Genomic DNA, 21,623 nt, shown 5'->3' on the forward strand with positions numbered 1-21,623 from the left:
TGACCTCGCCTTCTGGATGATAGCGGGGTGAACAGGCAGTGGCTCGGGTGGTTGTTGTCCTTGATGATCTTTATGGCCTTCCTGTGACATCGGGTGGTGTAGGTGTCCTGGAGGGCAGGTAGTTTGCCCCCGGGGATGCGTTGTGCAGACCTCACTACCCTCTGGAGAGCCTTACGGTTGTGGGCGGAGCAGTTGCCGTACCAGGCGGTGATACAGCCCGACAGGATGCTCTCGATTGTGCATCTGTAGAAGTTTGTGAGTGCTTTTGTTGACAAGCCGAATTTCTTCAGCCTCCTGAAGTTGAAGCGGCGCTGCTGCGCCTTCTTCACGATGCTGTCTGTGTGGGCGGACCAATTCAGTTTGTCTGTGATGTGTACGCCGAGGAACTTAAAACTTACTACCCTCTCCACTACTGTTCCATCAATGTGGATAGGGGGGTGTTCCCTCTGCTGTTTCCTGAAGTCCACAATCATCTCCTTAGTTTTGTTGGATGTTGTCTGTAATCCATGGCTTCTGGTTGGGATATGTATGTACAGTCATTGTGGGGACGACATCGTCAATGCACTTATTAATAAAGCCGGTGACTGAGGTGGTATGCTCCTCAATGCCATTGGATGAATCCTGGAACATATTCCAGTCTGTGCTGCAAAACAGTCCTGTAGCGTCAACTGACCACTTCCGTATTGAGCGAGTCACTGGTACTTCCTGCTTTAGTTTTTGCTTGTAAGCAGGAATCAGGAGGATATAATTATGGTCAGATTTGCCAAATGGAGGGCAGGGGAGAGCTTTGTATGTATGTCTGTGTGTGGAGTAAAGGTGGTCTAGGATTTTTTTCTCCTCTGGTTGCACATGTGACATGCTGGTAAAAATGTGGTCAAACTGATTTAAGTTTGCCTGCATTAAAGTCCCCGGCCACTAGGAGCGCCACTTCTGAGTGAGCATCTTCTTCTTTGCTTATGGCCTTATAGAGTTGGTTGAGAGGTCTTAGTGCCAGCTTCGCTTTGTGGTGGTAAATAGACGGCTACGAATAATACAGATGAGAACTCTCTTGGTAGCTGGTGTTGTCTACAGCTTATCATAAGGTACTCTACCTCAGGCGAGCAATACCTCAAGACCTCTTTAATATTAGATATCACGCACCAGCTGTTATTGACAAATAGACACTCACCCCCACCCCTCGTCTTACCAGAGGTAGCGTCTCTGTTCTTCCAGTGCATGGAAAATCCTGCTAGCTCTATATTGTCCGTATCGTCGTTCAGCCACGTCTCGGTGAAACATAAGATGTTACCGTTTTTAATGTCCCGTTGGTAGGATAATCTTAATCGCACGTCATCAATTTTATTTTCCAATGATTGCACGTTAGCAAGAAGAACGGATGGCAGTGGGAGTTTACCTGCTCGCCTACAATTTCTCAGAAGGCTGCCTGATCTGCGGCTCCTTTTCCTGTGTCTTTTCTTCACACAAATGGTGGGGATTTGGGCCTGTTCCAGTGAAAGCAGGATATCCTTCTCGTCGGACTCGTTAAAGGAAAAAGTTTATTCCAGTCCGCGGTAAGTCATCTGTGGGACCTTATATAGACAGGTGTGTGCCTTTCCAAATCATGTCCAATCAATTGAATTTACCACAGGTGGACTCTAATCTAGTTGTAGAAATATCTCAAGGATTGTCAATGGTAACAGGATGCACCTGAGCTCAGTTTCAAGTCCCATAGAAAAGGGTCTGAATAGTTATGTAAATAAGGTATTTCTGTTTATTCATTTTTAATACATTTGCAAAAATATTATGGGGTATTGTGATGTCATTATGGGGTATTGTGATGTCATTATGGGGTATTGTGATGTCATTATGGGTTATTGTGTGTAGATTGATGAGGATTTTACATTTTTGATCCATTTTAGAATAAGGCTGTAACGTAACAATATGTGGAAAAAGGGGAAAGGGTCTGAATACTTTCTGAATGCTCTGTACATCAGAGGTCAATTTTCAATCTATGGTGATAAGGTATGAGCGGAACTGAAGATTTGCGGTTGTTTATGTTATGGTTTGAAAGCGAAACACATACTTTAAATGCACCAGATAAGGCAGGGAACTGGCGGCCGCGGGTGGTTTTATTTAGCAAATCGTTTTTTTGTTTTAAAAAAACTTTTTTTTTATTGTTGGACATAAAAGACTGTAAAAACACCAGGAAATGAGCTCCAAGTGTTTTTAAATCTAAGAAATTTGTACCCAGCTATCCTCACGCATAATAAAGCAAGGTTTTAAATTATTATATTTTAGTCAAACATTATATCTATTCGGGCATCTTGCAGTTAATTTGCAGTCTACAAATGATTAGCAATTATGGTCCGGTCCCCCGACAATCTGCTCAAGAAAAAAAATGGGCCCACGGCTGTATCTAGTTGATGATCCCTGAGATAGGGTGTTCGTTTCAAAACAGTATGACTGTGAAAAGCAGAGAATTCACACACAGGCCCGTCCTCTATCTCTCCTTCTTTCCCTTTTCCTTTGTTTCTCTTTTTCATTCTTTCATTTTGCTTTCACTTGTTTACTAATCAGTTATGCATGGAGAGCACCCTTTAAAACACACTCCCCAAACACTACGTTCTCCTTCATGTAACATCACCTCATGTACTATTAAATGCTGAACAAAGACTAATAGAAAACCGTAGGATGTCAGTCGCCGATGCCCTGCATGCAATTACAGTATCTATTCCCAAATAGCATGATGAGCTAAAGCGCCTCGTCTTTTCACAACATTCCCCTAACAAATGATGTCCTAACCCATGACATCTAATGTAGCCTGGTCCCAGATCTATTTGTGTTGTCTTGCCAACTCCTATAGTTGTTTTGTGTGACAATGACAGTTGGCAAAACAACACACACAGATCTGGGACCAGGCTAAGGTGATTCTCTTATTACAAGGATCAACAGCAATAAACTTTATAAAATGATTTTAGAATGTCTCTCTCTCTCTCTTTTCCCGCTCTTTAGACAGACCTTTTCTGTTGGGGTGGAATTTGATGACGTTCAGGGTTCCCGTATGGCTAAAATGATGGTTCACCATAAAAGCTTAATTTTTTTTTTTCACCAACAAAAGCATGAGCACAATTTGAGGATTCCCCCCCCAAAAAATTATAATTCAAAGTAAAAACCCAATGCAGCAGAAATGGGTTACTGTGTCACGTTCTGACCTTTATTTCCTTTGTTTTGTATTTAGTTAGTATGGTCAGGGTGTGAGTTGGGTGGGCAGTCTATGTTTGTTTTTCTATGTTTTGGGGTATTTCTATGTTTCGGCCTAGTATGGTTCTCAATCAGAGGCAGGTGTCATTAGTTGTCTCTGATTGAGAATCATACTTAGGTAGCCTGGGTTTCACTGTGTGTTTGTGGGTGATTGTTCCTGTCTCTGTGTTTTGCACCAGATAGGGCTGTTTAGGGTTTCACACGGTTCTTGTTTTTTGTAATCAGTTGTTCATCTGTACGTTTACGTATTAAAAGAACCATGGACACTTACCACGCCGCATATTGGTCCTCTGATCCTTTTCGCCTCTCCTCTTCGGAAGAAGAGGAGGAAATCCCTGACATACTGACTGTTGTTCTTCTAAAAAAGAAACGACGTGATTGTTATGCTCAGGGCCGTTGTGCCGTATGGACTTTATATATAAATAACAGTAAATTGGGAATTAAACTATTTTACTTTTCTGTCCTGACACCTGTCTTAACTCGAATTCATCCCAGCACAGCGGAAAGATGCCCTGCATAGCATATATTAACTTACAATAAAGGTCTGTATATGCTCAGCCTGTTTTATTTTTTAAATTTAACTGGGAAGGTCAGTTAAGAACAAATTCTTATTTACAATGACGGCCTACACCAGCCAAACCCGGACAACACTGGGCCAATTGTGCACTTCCAATCGCGGCCGGTTGTGATACAACCTGGAATCGAACCAGGGTGTCTGTAGTGACGCCTCTAGCACTGAGATGCAGTGCCTTAGACCGCTGTGATACAGCCTGGATTTGAACCAGGGTGTCTGTAGTGCAGTGCCTTGGACCACTGTGATACAGCCTGGAATCGAACCAGGGTGTCTGTAGTGCCTTGGACAGCTGTACCACTCGAGAGCCTGTAGCTCTATAGGTAAGAGCTCCAGCTGAGGTTTCTGTTAATTGCAACAGTTCAGAGGTCAGAGGGTCAATTTAGTTTCTCTTTCATCTTAATGAGAAAAGAGATCAGAGGGTCAATTCAGTTTCTCTTTCATCTTAATGAGACCAGGGCTGTATGTATTAGTCGAATTCTGTTGCAAAACGTTTGGTCTATTGCAAAACAGTTTGCAACTGAAACCGTTTATCTTTTACTTGAGGAACCAAACGGAAGCAAACAGAGCAAACGGAACGAAACGGGAGGGACCTACCCGAATGTGTCCAATAGAAACTCTTTTTTTTGCAACAGATTAAATGTTTTTCAACAGAATCCGACTAATGAATACACCCCAGCTGAACCTTAGAACAATCCATGGAGTCATCAAACCGCTGAACGTGCACACACACTAACACACACACTGGAACCATGCATAGCATAATTAATATATAGCCTAAACTTAGTGATTCTCATCGTTTATAGTGGAGTAAACATGTGAATGACACACATGGAATATATAAAGGACTTAAACCTTCTATACTATGTTTATACTGTATGGCATGGACCACGGATGGGTATATGAATGACGCGCGTGGATTATATAAAGGACTAAAACCTTCTATACTATGTTTATACTGTATGGCATGGACCACGGATGGGTATATGAATGAAACATGAATGGATACTGGCTCAGCATTGAATGACATCCCAAATGACACAGGCCCAGTGACCTTCACTTACCCATTCTTCTAATAAACTCATTTAATTCAGAAAGAAAAAAAATGAGCGAGGAACTAGACTCTAGACAGGAAATTAACTTTAAACTCAGCAATAACATAAACACTCATTTAAGTTGGGATTCTTTATTTACACGATGTCTCAGAGACAAGGCTATGGTATGTCTATACCTCTATGACCTCACAGAGAATCTTATTCCATAGGCTGTGACCTCATAGCCCGAGGATCTTTTCTCTCATTGGATACGAGACAGACGGATCCTCTCTCTCATTGGATACGAGACAGACGGGTCCTCTCTCTCATTGGATACGAGACAGACAGATCCTCTCTCTCATTGGATACGAGACAGACGGATCCTCTCTCTCATTGGATACGAGACAGACGGATCCTCTCTCTCATTGGATACGAGACAGACGGATCCTCTCTCTCATTGGATACGAGAGAGACGGATCCTCTCTCTCATTGGATACGAGACAGACGGGTCCTCTCTCTCATTGGATACGAGACAGACGGATCCTCTCTCTCATTGGATACGAGACAGACGGATCCTCTCTCTCATTGGATACGAGACAGACGGGTCCTCTCTCTCATTGGACGTGACATGAGATCTGACAACATGGTACAACAAGGAGAATGCTGCCCTCTGTCCTTCACTATACTATACATGCTATGCTTCGCTCTCATTATATGCTCTGAAGGCCTAGATTGTGCTTCTACACCTGCATTGCTTGCTGTTTGGGGTTTTAGGCTGGGTTTCTGTACAGCACTTTGAGATATCAGCTGATGTACGAAGGACTTTATAAATAAATTTGATTTGATTTGATTGTACACCACTTATTATTGATCAATAGCGCCATCTGGGTGGTTGACTATTGATTAAACGTGTCAATCTGATGAGAAGTTCAGGATGATAACCATTGATGGACTTTTTGATGAGTATCGTCAAGGAGCTTTCAATTAAAAGACAGTTGATGTAGCCTATTGCTGCAGAGTATTTACTTAGCAAAGGGCCAAAACCTCAGCCAACTGGGCACAAAAACAGTTTGAATCAATGTTTGTTTCCACGTCATTTCTACAACAAACAAAAAAAAAAGTGTGTGATGATGTTGAATCAACAATAATAAGTCATCAATGTAAGGGAATTTTGTGGGGTTTTTTCACCCAACTTTGAACCTAAATCCAATTGTTGATTTCATCTGGATTTCACGTTAGTTGACATCTCATCCCAAAACTAGACATTGAACTGATATCTGTGCCCAGTCTGAGCCCTCGCTTTGTACCACACCGCCAGGCCCCTAGGCAAGCAGAGTATAAACGATTGCAACCTGAATACTGCAGGACATGGATCCCTCATACTCAACCAGAACGGGGTCAATACTACAAACTAATTCGAGACTACAAAATATATTGTTTTTTTAATTCGGTTGGGCTTCACCCCTGGTATTACATTCCACCCCTGGTATCACACAAGACATGGACAATTTGCTTTAAAACAGCAAACAATATCTCTGTCCCATGCAACATGTGTAGAATTGAAGAAAATTTGATTTCAAATTGCTAAATGTTCTCTACATCAACAAGATTGGTGTGAACAGTTTAGGGGTCGCATGAGTCGCGACTACGCCGATAAATGACAATCATCCATTCGGACCTTTGCCACCTAAGAAATGTGTGTCTGGACCTTCTCAAATAGTACTTGAGTAACCCTGGTCTAGACGGACCTTCTCAAATAGTACTTGAGTAACCTTGGTCTAGATAGTTACCTGAATTAGCTGGGGTTCATCCAAATTAAGTTGTTGGGCCATGGTTCAGTTTGTTATGTTAAAGTAGCCTACACTCATCAAGTTTAGTGAAATCAATTGATATAATATACACCTTTCTGCTTGGAGAGGTTTGCATGGTTTTTGCACACATATATTTCTTGATCTTTATGAAAAAGCATGACTTCTCCTGTGTTAGGCTCCGCCTAGTGGCCAGAGACAAGCATTGCATTTTTTGTTGGATGCATAGGAATTTTACAAAAACATTATTCTTCTTGACAAATATTTGTGCATTAATGCATAGAAAAATAAATTACCAATCCATTTGACATATCCAAAATGGTGGAGAGAGTGCTGGGAAGAGTGAAGGCTGTGAGAATCAGTAGAGGCGGGCTTGTTTAGATTTTTTGGTGCTTCGGAGGAATATATATATTTTAAATGTACCTTTATTTAACCAGGCAAGTCAGTTAAGAACAAATTCTTATTTTTAATGACGGCCTAGGAACAGTAGGTTAACTGCCTGTTCAGGGGCAGAACGACAGATTTGTACCTTGTCAGCTCGGGGGTTTGAACTTGCAACCATTCCGGTTACTGGTCCAACACTCTAACCACTAGGCTACCTGCCACCCCTACAATCTAACCACTAGGCTACCTGCCACCCCTACAATCTAACCACTAGGCTACCTACTAGGCAGGTAGCCTAGTGGTAAGAGTGGGGAGGAGGCAGGTAGTCTAGTGGTTAGAGTGTAGAGGAGGCAGGTAGCCTAGTGGTTAGAGTGTAGAGGAGGCAGGTAGCCTAGTGGTTAGAGTGTAGAGGGGCAGGTAGCCTAGTGGTTAGAGTGTAGAGGAGGTAGTTAGCCTAGTGGTTAGAGTGTAGAGGAGGCAGGTAGCCTAGTGGTTAGAGTGTAGAGGAGGCAGGTATCCCAGTAGTTAGAGTGTAGAGGAGGCAGGTATCCTAGCGGTTAGAGTGTTGGACTAGTAACCGAAAGGTTGCAAGCTTGAATCCCTGAGCTGACAAGGTAAAAAAATCTGTCATTCTGCCCCAGAACAAGGCAGTTAACCTCCTAGGCCATCATTGAAAATAAGAATCTGTTCTTAACTGACTTGACTAGTTAAATAAAGGTAAAATTAAAATAAGTGCAGTTAATTTATTAACTACAGAGTCAGAGCTTTTATCCCAATGCAGTGGGATCGTTGCAAAGCTTTTGGTCATGTAGCAAGTGTTTTCAGAAGGGAGAAGCCGAGATGTCCTAGTTGTGTAGCAAGTGTTTTCAGAAGAGTCCATGGTAGTGGAGAAGCCGAGATGTCCTAGTTGTGTAGGAAGTGTTTTCAGAAGAGTCCATGGTAGTGGAGAAGCCGAGATGTCCTAGTTGTGTAGGAAGTGTTTTCAGAAGAGTCCATGGTAGTGGAGAAGCCGAGATGTGGATGTGTTGTAAAAGTGATGAACATGTGACACGTTGCAATTGCGGTGGGGACCACGAAGCCACGTCTTTCGAATTCCCGACAATGATGAAAGATCATTTGGCCAAAGTCAGAGCTGTACGGAACATTTCAGAACAGCAGGATGCAGGGGTTGCCTTTCACCAGCAGGATCCTGACATTTTAAAGGTTAAGGAGGTGGATTTTGTGGTTCTTATAGCTGTGGTAATTAAAGGCCCTGCCAAGGGTGGAGGGAGAGATCCATGAAAATATCAAACATAGCGGATGCGGTGGAGCGGTTCCCAGGGCTGAAAGATTTCAGGAGTTACATGGAATATTGGCACAAGCCGTACCACCCTCTCAAGTCCTAGAGCCGTACTACCCTCTCAGGTCCTAGAGCCGTACCACCCTCTCAGATCCTAGATCCGTACCACCCTCTCAGATCCGGGAACCGTACCACCCTCTCAGATCCTAGAGCCGTACCACCCTCTCAGGTCCTAGAGCCGTACTACCCTCTCAGGTCCTAGAGCCGTACAACCCTCTCAGGTCCTAGAGCCGTACTACCCTCTCAGGTTCTAGAGCCGTACCACCCCTCTCAGATCATAGAGCCGTACCACCCTCTCAAGTCCTAGAGCCGTACCACCCTCTCAGGTCCTAGAGCTGTACCACCCTCTCAGGTCCTAGAGCCGTACCACCCTCTCAGGTCCTAGAGCCGTACCACCCCTCTCAGGTCCTAGAGCCGTACCACCCTCTCAGGTCCTAGAGCCGTACCACCCTCTCAGGTCCTAGAGCCGTACCACCCTCTCAGGTCCTAGAGCCGTACCACCCTCTCAGATCCTAGATCCGTACCACCCTCTCAGATCCTAGATCCGTACCACCCTCTCAGATCCTAGAACCGTACCACCCTCTCAGATCCTAGAGCCGTACCACCCTCTCAGGTCCTAGAGCCGTACCACCCTCTCAGGTCCTAGAGCCGTACCACCCTCTCAGGTCCTAGAGCCGTACCACCCCTCTCAGGTCCTAGATCCGTACCACCCTCTCAGGTCCTAGAGCCGTACCACCCTCTCAGATCCTAGATCAGTACCACCCTCTCAGATCCTAGAACCGTACCACCCCTCTCAGGTCCTAGAGCCGTACCACCCTCTCAAGTCCTAGAGCCGTACCACCCTCTCAGGTCCTAGTGCCGTACCACCCTCTCAGGTCCTAGAGCCGTACCACCCCTCTCAGGTCCTAGAGCCGTACCACCCCTCTCAGGTCCTAGATCCGTACCACCCTCTCAGATCCTAGATCCGTACCACCCTCTCAGGTCCTAGAGCCGTTCCACCCTCTCAGGTCCTAGAGCCGTTCCACCCTCTCAGATCCTAGAGCCGTACTACCCTCTCAAGTCCTAGAGCCGTACTACCCTCTCAGGTTCTAGAGCCGTACCACCCCTCTCAGGTCCTAGAGCCGTACCACCCTCTCAAGTCCTAGAGCCGTACTACCCTCTCAGGTTCTAGAGCCGTACCACCCCTCTCAGGTCCTAGAGCCGTACCACCCTCTCAAGTCCTAGAGCCGTACTACCCTCTCAGGTTCTAGAGCCGTACCACCCCTCTCAGGTCCTAGAGCCGTACCACCCTCTCAGGTCCTAGAGCCGTACCACCCTCTCAGGTCCTAGAGCCGTACCACCCTCTCAGGTCCTAGAGCCGTACCACCCTCTCAGGTCCTCAAGCCTGAGAAGGGAGATATGGAGAATTAAAAGATGGAAGGAAGTGGGAGTTTTGTTAGTTTTGGCAATGGACTATTTTTTAATGGGGTGGATTAATTTAGTTTCACTATTAAATATGGATTTATTTGAGATTTTTTTCAAACCATCCAGTTGGTGGCGGCAATACACCTTTATGGGGTTGTAGTCCGCCATAAAACCCACAGAAGAAGAAGAATATTTACGTTAAAGGTGGTCATGTGACTAACTTCTGTAAGCCAAAGACGTTTGTTGTTAGCCAATGTGTGAACTGTGAAAATGGAGCCGTTTAGAAGGCTAGTGAACTGTTTTGTGTTTCTATCTGCAGTATGGGATGTCGCTCATTTGCTGGACGGTGGAACTCTCTTCCCCCGAGAGTCGTCGTCGCGGGAGATCAAAGAGCTGAATGGGCTGTGGGACTTCAGAGCCGACGTCTCCCACGACAGGAACTTGGGCTTTCAACAGGCATGGTATAAAAGTCGCCTTGCAGAGGTAAACATGAACATCCCTTGTTTAATAAACCACATTAACTATGTAACGTGGATATGTTGTCATAAAAGCGTCGCCAAAAGCATGTGGACTACGAGTTCCTGTTTGTTCAGAATAGTTATCTGCCACTTTATAACTTACTTTTTTAATGCGTGGTCTGTTTGGGGAACATTGATAGGCTAGTCTGTAAACAAAATGATTATCCAATCTCTAGTCTGCAGAACATCTGTAGTCTATGTTGAAACTTCAAACCAACTGAAACTTGTTTCGCCAAGTCTTTGCATGTATTTGAGCTAATACTTTGTGTAAACTGTCTTGATGATAATTCAAGTCAAAACGAGTGTAAACATTTGTTCTTGTTCATTTTTCACCTCTTCTCTTTCTCTCTCTATATTTTTATCCGTGTGTCTAGACCGGTCCAGTGATTGACATGCCAGTGCCTGCCAGCTACAACGACATCACCCAGGATCCACAGCTGAGGGATTTCATTGGCTGGGTGTGGTATGAGAGAGAGGTGTTGGTACCCTCACGATGGGTGTCTGATGAGGGAACCAGAGTCGTGCTGAGGGTTGGGAGTGCACACTACTACTCAGTGGTCGTGAGTATTTCATAAATCTTCTATCACTTGTTTTCAGCTCCAGTTGACATTCTGTATCACTTGTGTGATAGCTCTAACTCCACAACCTACTCTTACGTGAGTTCATCTGCAATGTACATTCCTCAGTGTATGTGGATAGATAAAAGTCAGAAGTTTACATACACTTAGGTTGGAGTCATTAAAACCCGTTTTTCAACCACTCAAACTATAGTTTTGGCAAGTCTGTTAGGACATCTACTTTGTGCATGACACAAGCAATTTCTCCAACAATTGTTTACAGACAGATTATTTCACTTATAATTCACTGTATCACAATTCCAGTGGGTCAAATACACTAAGTTGACTGCCTTTAAACAGCTTGGAAAATTCCAGAAAATTATGTCATGGCTTTAGAAGCTTCTGACAGGCTAATTTACATAATTTGAGTCAATTGGAGGGAAGGAAGGAGAAGTGTTCTGTCTCCTAGAGATGAACATTTGTGTGAAAAGTGCAAATCAATCCCAGAACAACAGCAAAGGACCTTGTGAATATGCTGGAGGAAACAGGTACAAAAGTATCTATATCCACAGGTCTGAGTCCTATATCGACATAACCTGAAAGGCCGCTCGCCAAGGAAGAAGCCACTGCTCCAAAACCACCATAACAAAAGCCAGACTTCGGTTTGTAACTGCACATGGGGACAAAGATCGTACTTTTTGGAGAAATGTCTTCTGGTCTGATGAAACAAAAATAGAACTCTTTGGCCATAATGACCATCGTTATGTTTGGAGGAAAAAGGGGGAGGCTTGCAAGCCAAAGAACACCATCCCAACTGTGAAGCACAGGGGTGGAAGGATGTTGTGGGGGTGCTTTGCTGCAGGAGGTACAGAAATAGATGGCACATGAGGGAGGAAAATGATGTGGATATTTTGAAGCAACTTCTCAAGACATCAGTCAGGAAGTCAAAGCTTGGTTGCAAATGGGTCTTCCAAATGGACAATGACCCCAAGCATACTTCCAAAGTTGTGGCAAAATGGACAACAAAGTCTATAGAAAATGTCTGGGCAGAACTGTAAAAGCGTGTGCAAGCAAGGAGGCCTACAAACCTGACTCAGTTACACCAGCTCTGTCAGGAAGAATGGGCCAAAATTCACCCAACTTATTATGGTTTGCTTGTGGAAGGCTACCCGAAACGTTTGACCCAAGTTAAATAATTTAATGTCAATTCTACAAAATACTAATTGAGTGTATGTAAACTTCTGACCCGCTGGGAATGTGATGAAAGAAATAAAAGCTGAAATAATTCTCTCCACTATCATTCTGACATTTCACATTAAAATAAAGTGGTGATCCTCACTGACCTATGACAGTGACTTTTTTACTAGGATTAAATGTCAGGAATTGTGAAAAACTGAGTTCAAATGTATTTGGCTAAGGTATATGTAAACTTCCGACTTCAACTGTGTGTGTGTGTGTGTGTGTGTGTGTGTGTGTGTGTGTGTGTGTGTGTCACTCTGGCTACATAGGAATAACAGTCCTATATTTCTCACACTCTTTTTCCATTCCCTGCCAGTGGGTGAATGGAATCAAAATGACAGAGCACGAGGGTGGCCATCTTCCCTTCGAGGCTGAGATCGGCGATGTCCTTCGTAAGGACCCAGGTGTGGCCTGCAGGATCACCATAGCTGTCAACAACACCCTGACTCTCCAAACTCTGCCCCCAGGGACCATTCAACATATTGACGACCCCACCAGGTAAAGTGATGTTCTGGAGACCAAACCTAGAACGTCTGAGGTTGAGGCTAAGTAAACAACAATGCATTTTCTGATGTTTTGAGGGTGGTAAAAAATATATATTGTTTCGGAAATTCAAATGTAAATCTATATTGTGTCTATGTATTGTCTACAGGTATCCTGCTGACTATGGTGTCTATATATATATATATATGTCTACAGGTATCCTGCTGACTATGGTGTCTATATATCTATATATTTTGTCTACAGGTATCCTGCTGACTATGGTATCTATATATTTTGTCTACAGGTATCCTGCTGACTATGGTGTCTATATATATAGTCTACAGGTATCCTGCTGACTATGGTGTCTATATATTTTATCTACAGGTATCCTGCTAACTATGTTGTACAAAACACAAACTTTGACTTCTTCAACTATGCTGGTTTGCATCGTCCTGTTCTACTGTATACCACTCCTAAGGCGTATGTTGATGACATCACAGTGCTGACATCCTTTGTTGACAACATTGGTGAGTGCTACAACAACAACAACACATATATTTTCTCATCCACTTGCTCGAGTGACTGTTTAGGTCTTTTCATTCCCAAGTTTATCCATACCCTGTTTACACTATCGTGCTGAACAAAACCTTTACCGTGCTGTCTTGGCTATTTCCTTTTCACATTGTCCTTTTCTGCATGATTCCAGGAACTATGGAATAGTGTGAAAAATGGCACTAGTGTACTAAGGTGTTGGTCTTTCCTGTTCTGCCCTTTGGTGTAGGGCTCATCAGTTACCAGGTGTCAGTGCTGGGCAGTCTCAACTCCACGCTGAAGGTGACCCTGTCTGACAAAGATGGCCACTCTGTGGCCTCCTCCACTGGACCGTCTGGGGTCCTCAAAGTCATGGATGTCAGCCTGTGGTGGCCGTATCTAATGCATGAGAGCCCAGGTTATCTGTATTCTATGGAGGTAAGTTGGGCTATGTTCCTAGTTGCAAGGCTTAGGTGATCCACTGTCTGTTCCTTTTTAGTGTTTGTTTTTAATGTAACTTTTTATCAAATGTATATAAACGACCATGACATTTAATTATACTGAACAAAAATATCAACGCAACATGTAAAGTGTTGTTCCCATGTTTCATGAGCTGAAATAAAAGATCCCAGAAATGTTCCATACGCACAAAAAATATTTCTCTCAAATGTTGTGCACAAATCTGTTTACATCCCTGTTAGTGAGCATTTCTCCTTTGCCAAGATAATCCATCCACCTGACAGGTGTGGCATATCAAGAAGCTGATTAAACGGCATGATCATTACACAGGTGCACCTTGAGCTGGGGACAATAAAAGGTCACTCTAAAATGTGCAGTTTGGTCACATAACACAATGCCACAGATGTCTTGAGAAAGCGTGCAATTGGCATGCTGACTACAGGAATGTCCACCTGAGCTGTTGCCAGAAAATGTAATGTTCATTTCTCTACCATAAGCCGCCACCATCGTTGTTTTAGAGATTTTGGCAGTCTGTCCAACCGGCCTCACAACCACAGAGCACGTGTAACAACGCCAGCCCAGGACCTCCACATCAGGCTTCTTCACCGGCAAGATCGTCTGAGACCAGCCACCTGGACAGCTGATGAAACAGATTATTTCAGTCTGTAATAAATCCCTTTTGTGGGGAGAACTTATTCTGATTGGCTGGGCCCGGCTCCCCAGTAGGTGGGCCTATGTCCTCTCAGGCCCACACATGGCTGCCCCCTCCTGCCCATGTGAAATCCATAGATTAGGGCCTAATGAATTTATATACATTGAGATTTCCTTATGAAGTCATTGAAATTGTTGCATTTTTATATTTTTGTTTTGTGTTTTTGTTTTAGAGAAATACAAGCACTTGCTTAATATTTACTGGTTTGTACTCATGTATTAACCTTTTCCTTGTGATGAGTCAACGCTACCATGAACATCGCCTTAGTTTGACCACTCAGCATCACACCGTCCCTACTTCCTGTGTTAATGGAAGGGGCTCTGACTGGAACAATCCTCCTGGCTAGGGCCTGTTCATTACAGAATGTAATGCAACATTATAGAATGTTCAGATAGATATAGATATATATATGATTATCTGTAGTGCAGATTTGTTTTTTGTCAGCTCTACTCTTTCCATTTCTATCTGCTACATTCTGAACATTCCACCTCATCTCAATTGTTTCCAGGTTCACATGACGACAGCTAGCGAGGGTTCTGCCTGTGAGGATGTTTATGCTCTGCCTGTGGGAATCCGCACTGTCCAGGTCACCAACACACAGTTTCTCATCAACAGTAAACCCTTCTATTTCCACGGAGTCAACAAACATGAGGATGCTGATGTGAGTACTGAGTCGTACCTCTAGAGGACAGCAAAACACTGGCAGTTTCCTCTTGCGTGTACAACTGGTGTCCTGCAGGTGTTGTTCAGTTATATTCCATATTTGCCAGGATATAGAAGTAATGAATGTTGACGCTGATTTTGAAGTTATCGGTTTCTCTGGTTTTTAACAAACTAATTTCAGTGGTTCTGTTCTGCATTTTGGAATGATTTAAAGGTCAATGGAAATAGGTCTCTCTTAAGTCTATTAAATAAGTCTCTTAACTGTTGCCCCCTGCTTTCTGTGTCAGATCAGAGGGAAGGGCCTGGACTGGCCCCTGATTGTGAAGGATTTTAACCTGTTGAAGTGGCTAGGGGCCAACTCGTTCAGGACCAGTCACTACCCGTACGCTGAGGAGATCCTGCAGATGGCAGACCGCCATGGCATTGTGGTCATTGACGAGTGTCCCGGGGTGGGCATCGCAGACATGTAAGTCAAATCAAATTGTATTTGTCACATGCGCCAAATAAATACAAACAACAACAACCTTACTGTGACATGCTGACTTACAAGCCCTTAACCAACAGGTGTAGACCTTAGAATGAAAGGCTGACAAGCCCTTAACCAACAGGTGTAGACCTTAGAATGAAAGGCTGACAAGCCCTTAACCAACAGGTGTAGACCTTAGAATGAAAGGCTGACAAGCCCTTAACCAACAGGTGTAGACCTTAGAATGAAAGACTGACAAGCCCTTAACCAACAGGTGTAGACCTTAGAATGAAAGACTGACAAGCCCTTAACCAACAGGTGTAGACCTTAGAATGAAAGGCTGACAAGCCCTTAACCAACAGGTGTAGACTTTACTGTGACATGCTGACTTACAAGCCCTTAACCAACAGGTGTAGACCTTAGAATGAAAGGCTGACAAGCCCTTAACCAACAGGTGTAGACCTTACTGTGACATGCTGACTTACAAGCCCTTAACCAACAGGTGTAGACCTTAGAATGAAAGGCTGACAAGCCCTTAACCAACAGGTGTAGACCTTAGAATGAAAGGCTGACAAGCCCTTAACCAACAGGTGTAGACCTTAGAATGAAAGGCTGACAAGCCCTTAACCAACAGGTGTAGACCTTACTGTGAAATGCTGACTTACAAGCCCTTAACCAACAATGCAGTTCAATAAATAGAGTTAAGAAAATATTGACTAAATAAACAAATCGCAGTATCAAGAAAATGACATAACAATAACGAGGGGTACCGAGTCAATGTGCGGGATTAGTCCTGGTAATTTGTAAAGTGACGATGCATAGATAATAAACAGCGAGTAGCAGCAATTTCTAAATAGTCCAGTGGCCATTTGATTAATTGTTCAGCAGTCTTATGGCTTGGTTGTTCAGGAGCCTTTTGGTCCTAGACTTGGCGCTCCGGTACCGCTTGCCGTGCATTAACAGAGAGAACTGTGTATGACTTGGGTAACTGGAGTCTTTGACAATTTTTTTGGGCCCGTCCTCTGACACCGCCTGGTATAGAGGTCCTGGATGGCAGGAAGCTTGGCCCCAGTGATGTACTGGGCCATACGCACTACCCTCTGTAGCGCCTTATGGTCAGATGCCGAGCAGTTGCCATACCAGGCGGTGATGCAACCAGTGAGGATGCTCTCGATGGTGCAGCTGTAGAAATTTGAGGGTCTGATGACCCATGCCAAATCTTTTCTGTCTCCTGAGGGGGGAAAAGGTGTTGTCGTGGCCTCTTCACAACTGTCTTCTTGTGTTTGGACCATGATAGTCCGCTGGTGATGTGGACACCAAGGAACTTGAAACTCTTGACCCACTCCACTTCAGCCCCTTCGACGTTAATGTTTTCCTGTAGTCCACGATCAGCTCCTTTGTCTTGCTCACATTGAGGGAGCGATTGTTGTCCTGGCACCACACGACCAGGTCTCATTGTCTGTGATCAGGCCTACCACTTGTGTTGTCATCAAACTTAAGGATGGTGTTGGAGTAGTGCTTGGCCACGCAGTTGTGGGTGAAGTCCAGGATCCAGTTGCAGAGGGAGGTTTTTTAGTCCCAGGGTCCTTAGCTTAGTGATGAGCTTTGTGGGCACTACGGTGTTGAACGCTGAGCTGTAGTCAATGAACAGCATTATCACATAGGTGTTCCTTTTGTCCAGGTGTGAAAGGGCAGTGTGGAGTGTAATAGATATATCTGTGGATCTATTGGGGCGGAATGCGAATTGCAGTGGATCTAGGGTTTCTGGGATAATGGTGTTGATGTGAGCCATGACCAGCCACGAAACGGGGAGAGGCATGCCTGTATTTGTCCAATTAAAAAAAACGCATGTTTTGCCTCCGTGTGCTTCCATTTCGTTCGTAAACGTTTTCTGTAATGAATACACCCCTGGTGCAACATTTTTGACGAGAACGTCAGGTGTTTTTCACACGGAACAGTGTGCAAAAAAAAATAATGTAAGCCTGCTTGCATGTCTTTACCATTACCTTCTCAGTTGTTAATGGACAGTTATGTTTATATACCACATAAAACAGAGCGATATTATCAGCGTCATGTCTTCTGTGTCTCTGTGATAGCCATTAACCCTGTTCTCTCTCTCTCTTGTCCCAGCCGTAGTTTTGGGAACGCCTCACTGTCTCATCACCTGGTGGTCATGGACGAACTGGTGAGAAGGGACAAGAATCACGCCTCCGTGGTCATGTGGTCTGTAGCCAATGAGCCGGCCGCTGAGATGCCTCCTGCTGGATTCTATTTCAAGTAAGAGAACGTTTAGCATTCGTTCCGGGAACGTTTAGCATTCGTTCCGGGAACTTTTAGCATTCGTTCCGGGAATGTGGGTTGTTTAAAAGAATTAAAAGAATTATGATGGAGTGATGTTGTAGTGAACAGATTGAACAGATTGTCAGTTAGTTTTTAACTTCCTCTTTTCGCCTCTCACATGAACACGTTACTGGTGATGTCATAAAGGAAGGGAAACGGTGTGGTAATGGTGACCTCATAGAGGAAAGGAAACGGAGCATTACAGCGTTTTGCGGTTGCTGACACACTTGTTGCAGAATTTGGCTCATTGTGTCAACTCTATACACACACACGCGCGCCAAATAAGACAACACTTCTATGTCAACATGAAACTCTGCAATTAAAACCTAACAATCCTTTTTCAAAATGTCTTCTTTTTTTTGCCACAAAATAATACACTATATGAACCGTTTTGAATGACTCTTTTCATAGCAGCAACAACACACTGATGTACTTTATACAAAACACTGTCTTTAGTACTTCGCATACCTTATTAAAGATTCTATTAAAGATTGTTCCCACAGTACATTTTCAATGAACACAAAAATAGAAGGCCTTCAGAAAACTAATTTTTTGTTGTTGCCATTGCAGGTTTTTACAACAAAATACACGTAGAATTACTGTAATTAATATGTTACTGTAAACTCATGGAAACAAAAATAATTACAATGCAATGATTTTTTTATTTTTTTAATAAAAAAGTATTGTATGGGATGGACGGTTTATGGATCCCGTCTTCTGTTAGGGTCTGGCAACAACACCTCATGTCATCCCTGGCTAGGCAATGGGGAAAATAATGGCCTTGTGTGTGTGCCGTATCCAACCCTGGACTGACCCCATCTCAGTGTCTCTTGGCGGTCCATACACTTTCCAACACGAAAATAATTCCTCAATCGGATTGATAAATGGGGAGTAAAGTGGGCAAGTATTCAACTGAGAAGTTAATGTGGTTGGTGAACCAGTCCCTGACCAGAGCAGCCCGGTGGAAACTAACATTATCCCAGATGACAACAGACCTGGGCTGCTCTGGTCTGTCCTGTACAACTGCATTATGTAGTGCATCCAGAAATATGATTATGTGTGCAGTATTGTAGGGACCGAGGGTGGCATGGTAATGGAGAACTCCTTGCAGACTAATGGTGTCACACAAGATGCTATTTCCCCCTCGCTGCCCAGGGACATTCACAATGGCTCTTTGTCCTATAATGTTCCCCCTCGCTACCCAGGGACATTCACAACGGCTCTCTGTCCTATAATGTTCCCCCTTGCTACCCAGGGACATTCACAATGGCTCTTTGTCCTATAATGTTCCCCCTCGCTACCCAGGGACATTCACAACAGCTCTTTGTCCTATAACATTCCCCCTCGCTGCCCAGGGACATTCACAACGGCTCTTTGTCCTATAACATTCCTCCTCGCTACCCAGGGACATTCACAACAGCTCTTTGTCCTATAACATTCCTCCTCGCTACCTAGGGACATTCACAACAGCTCTTTGTCCTATAACGTTCCCCTGCCCAGGGACATTCACAACAGCTCTTTGTCCTATAACGTTCCCCTGCCCAGGGACATTCACAATAGCTCTTTGTCCTATAACGTTCCCCTGCCCAGGGACATTCACAACAGCTCTTTGTCCTATAACATTCCTCCTCGCTACCCAGGGACATTCACAACAGCTCTTTGTCCTATAACGTTCCCCTGCCCAGGGACATTCACAACAGCTCTTTGTCCTATAACGTTCCCCTGCCCAGGGACATTCACAACAGCTCTTTGTCCTATAACGTTCCCCTGCCCAGGGACATTCACAATGGCTCTTTGTCCTATAGCATTCCTCCTCGCTACCCAGGGACATTCACAACAGCTCTTTGTCCTATAACATTCCTCCTCGCTACCCAGGGACATTCACAACAGCTCTTTGTCCTATAACATTCCTCCTCGCTACCCAGGGACATTCACAACAGCTCTTTGTCCTATAACATTCCTCCTCGCTACCCAGGGACATTCACAACGGCTCTTTATCCTGTAACATGTCGGGCCCCGGCGCCTGGTTTTAGCTAGATTGAGTCCAGCTTCATCAATGAAAATGAACTCGTGAGGCTGTGCAGCTGTATCAAAGTCCAGGACTCTTTTTAACAGAAGATGTCCACATTTTCACATAAGGGTGGGGGGGTGGGTTTAGTTTTTTAGTTTTTGCTGTTGACCCGGATCACTGGTTGCTGCGGAAAAGGAGAAGGTCAAAGGGGGGGTGAGTGTAATCGATATGAAATGGCTAGCTTGTTAGCGGTGGTGCGCGCTAATAGCATTTCAATCGGTGACGTCACTCGCTTTGAGACCTTGAAGTAGTGGTTCCCCCTTTGCTCTGCAAGGGCCGTGGCTTTTGTGGAGTGATGGGTGACGATGCTTCGTGGGTGGCTGTTGTTGATGTGTGCAGAGGGTCCCTGGTTCGAGCCCGGGTAGGGGCGAGGGGACGGTCTAAAGTTATACTGTTACATTGGAACAATTTTGCAAAAGAAAATAAACCGCTCCCACCTGCCTAGGTCACATCCTGCTTTGTCTGAATGTATCTATGCAGTGCCAGTAGGACACAATCTACTGCCATTACAGTATCGCTCAGTGACACTTACTTGCACGTCGTCATAGCGAAGGATCTTTGACTCTAACGCTGTTCATCTCAAATGGAACCCTGTTGAACAGCCGTTTCATCGTAAGTTGGTGTTGACGCAAGATGGCGGCTGAGTGTCGACATATTGACACGGGTTGATTTATTATGGAACGTTGTGTGACCAACACTAGATTGGCAATGGCCAGTTCCTGTTCATGGTGAACAGACATTGCCTTCCAGCCACAGGAAGTCGTCTGGCAGTTCTGTAGAAAATGCAAGAATATGATGCCATTGGCTTGGTTCTTTTTTTTTTTTTTACATACTGTACTGTCATACTGGACACAGTAACATCGACTGTATTACATGTACTTCACAGCACTATACCTATTTGTTTTGTTCACTGAGGAGCGTAGGACTACATCGTATTGTACTGTGATGCAGAATGATGTGCAACAATTCCATAGGTACAGTGTAGTGTAGAACGTCGAAGACATACCTGTTCTCCAGTCTAAAATGTTCGTATTATGGAGGCTACCGTGTAGCGACTCAGGTTGGGATGGACCGTCCGCCTCCCTCATCGTCAGGCCGTGATTTATGACACGGTCCACCAAAGTGGCCCTAACGTTGTCAGAAATATGTCTCTGTCTATTGCCCGGTCCCCTTTGTTCTTGTCTTCGTCCTCCTTCTACTCCTCCCTCTTCCTCTCTCTCTCTCGCTCTCACTGCTTGGAAAGTTCTCTCAAAAGAGGTGAGCTTACCTGAGGTCTATTTGTAGTGGTAAGGCTCAGACTGATTGGTGTTCAATTACTGTAGAAGTGTTTTTGTGTGTGTGTTTTTGTGTGTGTGTGTGGGTGTGGGTGTTGCCAATTTCAGGTATGTTTAGCATTTAGAATTGAAGCGTTTTCCCAATGATTGCAAGAGATTTCATTCTTGAACGAAGTGTCTAATGTAAGAAACGATTTGCAGTGTGTTGCAGAAGTGCGAAGCAGAAAATGTTAGTACTTTTGGTGCCTTTTTTGTTTTAAACCTGTCTAGGACATACATCCCGCTAGGGGAACGTTTGGCCGGAAATTGCCTGATATGTCATTATTAAAAGTAGGGGGGTAGCCTTAATAGGTTGGCATGGTTACAAAAGTTTTCGTGCTTTTATCTAAGCACCCCAGTATTTCTATCTCTACTTTGCACATTCTTCCACTGCAAATCTACCATTCCAGTGTTTTACTTGCTATATTGTATTTAATTTGCCATCATGGCCTTTTTTGCCTTTACCTCCCTTATCTCACCTCATTTGCTCA

General features: G+C 44.2%; 1 protein-coding gene across 2 annotated transcripts in view; it reads left to right on the top strand.

Annotated features, from left to right (window-relative positions):
• Window positions 1-9,931: 9,931 nt before the first annotated feature.
• Window positions 9,932-21,623, top strand: part of LOC109873317 (beta-glucuronidase) — a 29,571-nt gene continuing 17,879 nt past the window's right edge. Inside the window, exons 1-9 of one of the 2 annotated variants that reach the window (XM_031807641.1) lie at window positions 9,932-10,005; window positions 10,100-10,263; window positions 10,673-10,858; window positions 12,411-12,592; window positions 12,962-13,104; window positions 13,359-13,546; window positions 14,788-14,940; window positions 15,230-15,408; window positions 17,539-17,685. In XM_031807641.1, the coding sequence (XP_031663501.1) occupies window positions 10,691-10,858; window positions 12,411-12,592; window positions 12,962-13,104; window positions 13,359-13,546; window positions 14,788-14,940; window positions 15,230-15,408; window positions 17,539-17,685 (1,160 nt within the window). In that variant the 5' untranslated portion in view covers window positions 9,932-10,005; window positions 10,100-10,263; window positions 10,673-10,690. Of the gene's footprint in view, window positions 10,264-10,672; window positions 10,859-12,410; window positions 12,593-12,961; window positions 13,105-13,358; window positions 13,547-14,787; window positions 14,941-15,229; window positions 15,409-17,538; window positions 17,686-21,623 lie in introns of both variants that reach the window. The other variant, XM_020464971.2, reaches the window with a different exon arrangement.

The sequence above is a fragment of the Oncorhynchus kisutch genome, linkage group LG28 (genome assembly GCF_002021735.2).
Source record: "Oncorhynchus kisutch isolate 150728-3 linkage group LG28, Okis_V2, whole genome shotgun sequence".
NCBI lineage: Eukaryota > Metazoa > Chordata > Actinopteri > Salmoniformes > Salmonidae > Oncorhynchus > Oncorhynchus kisutch.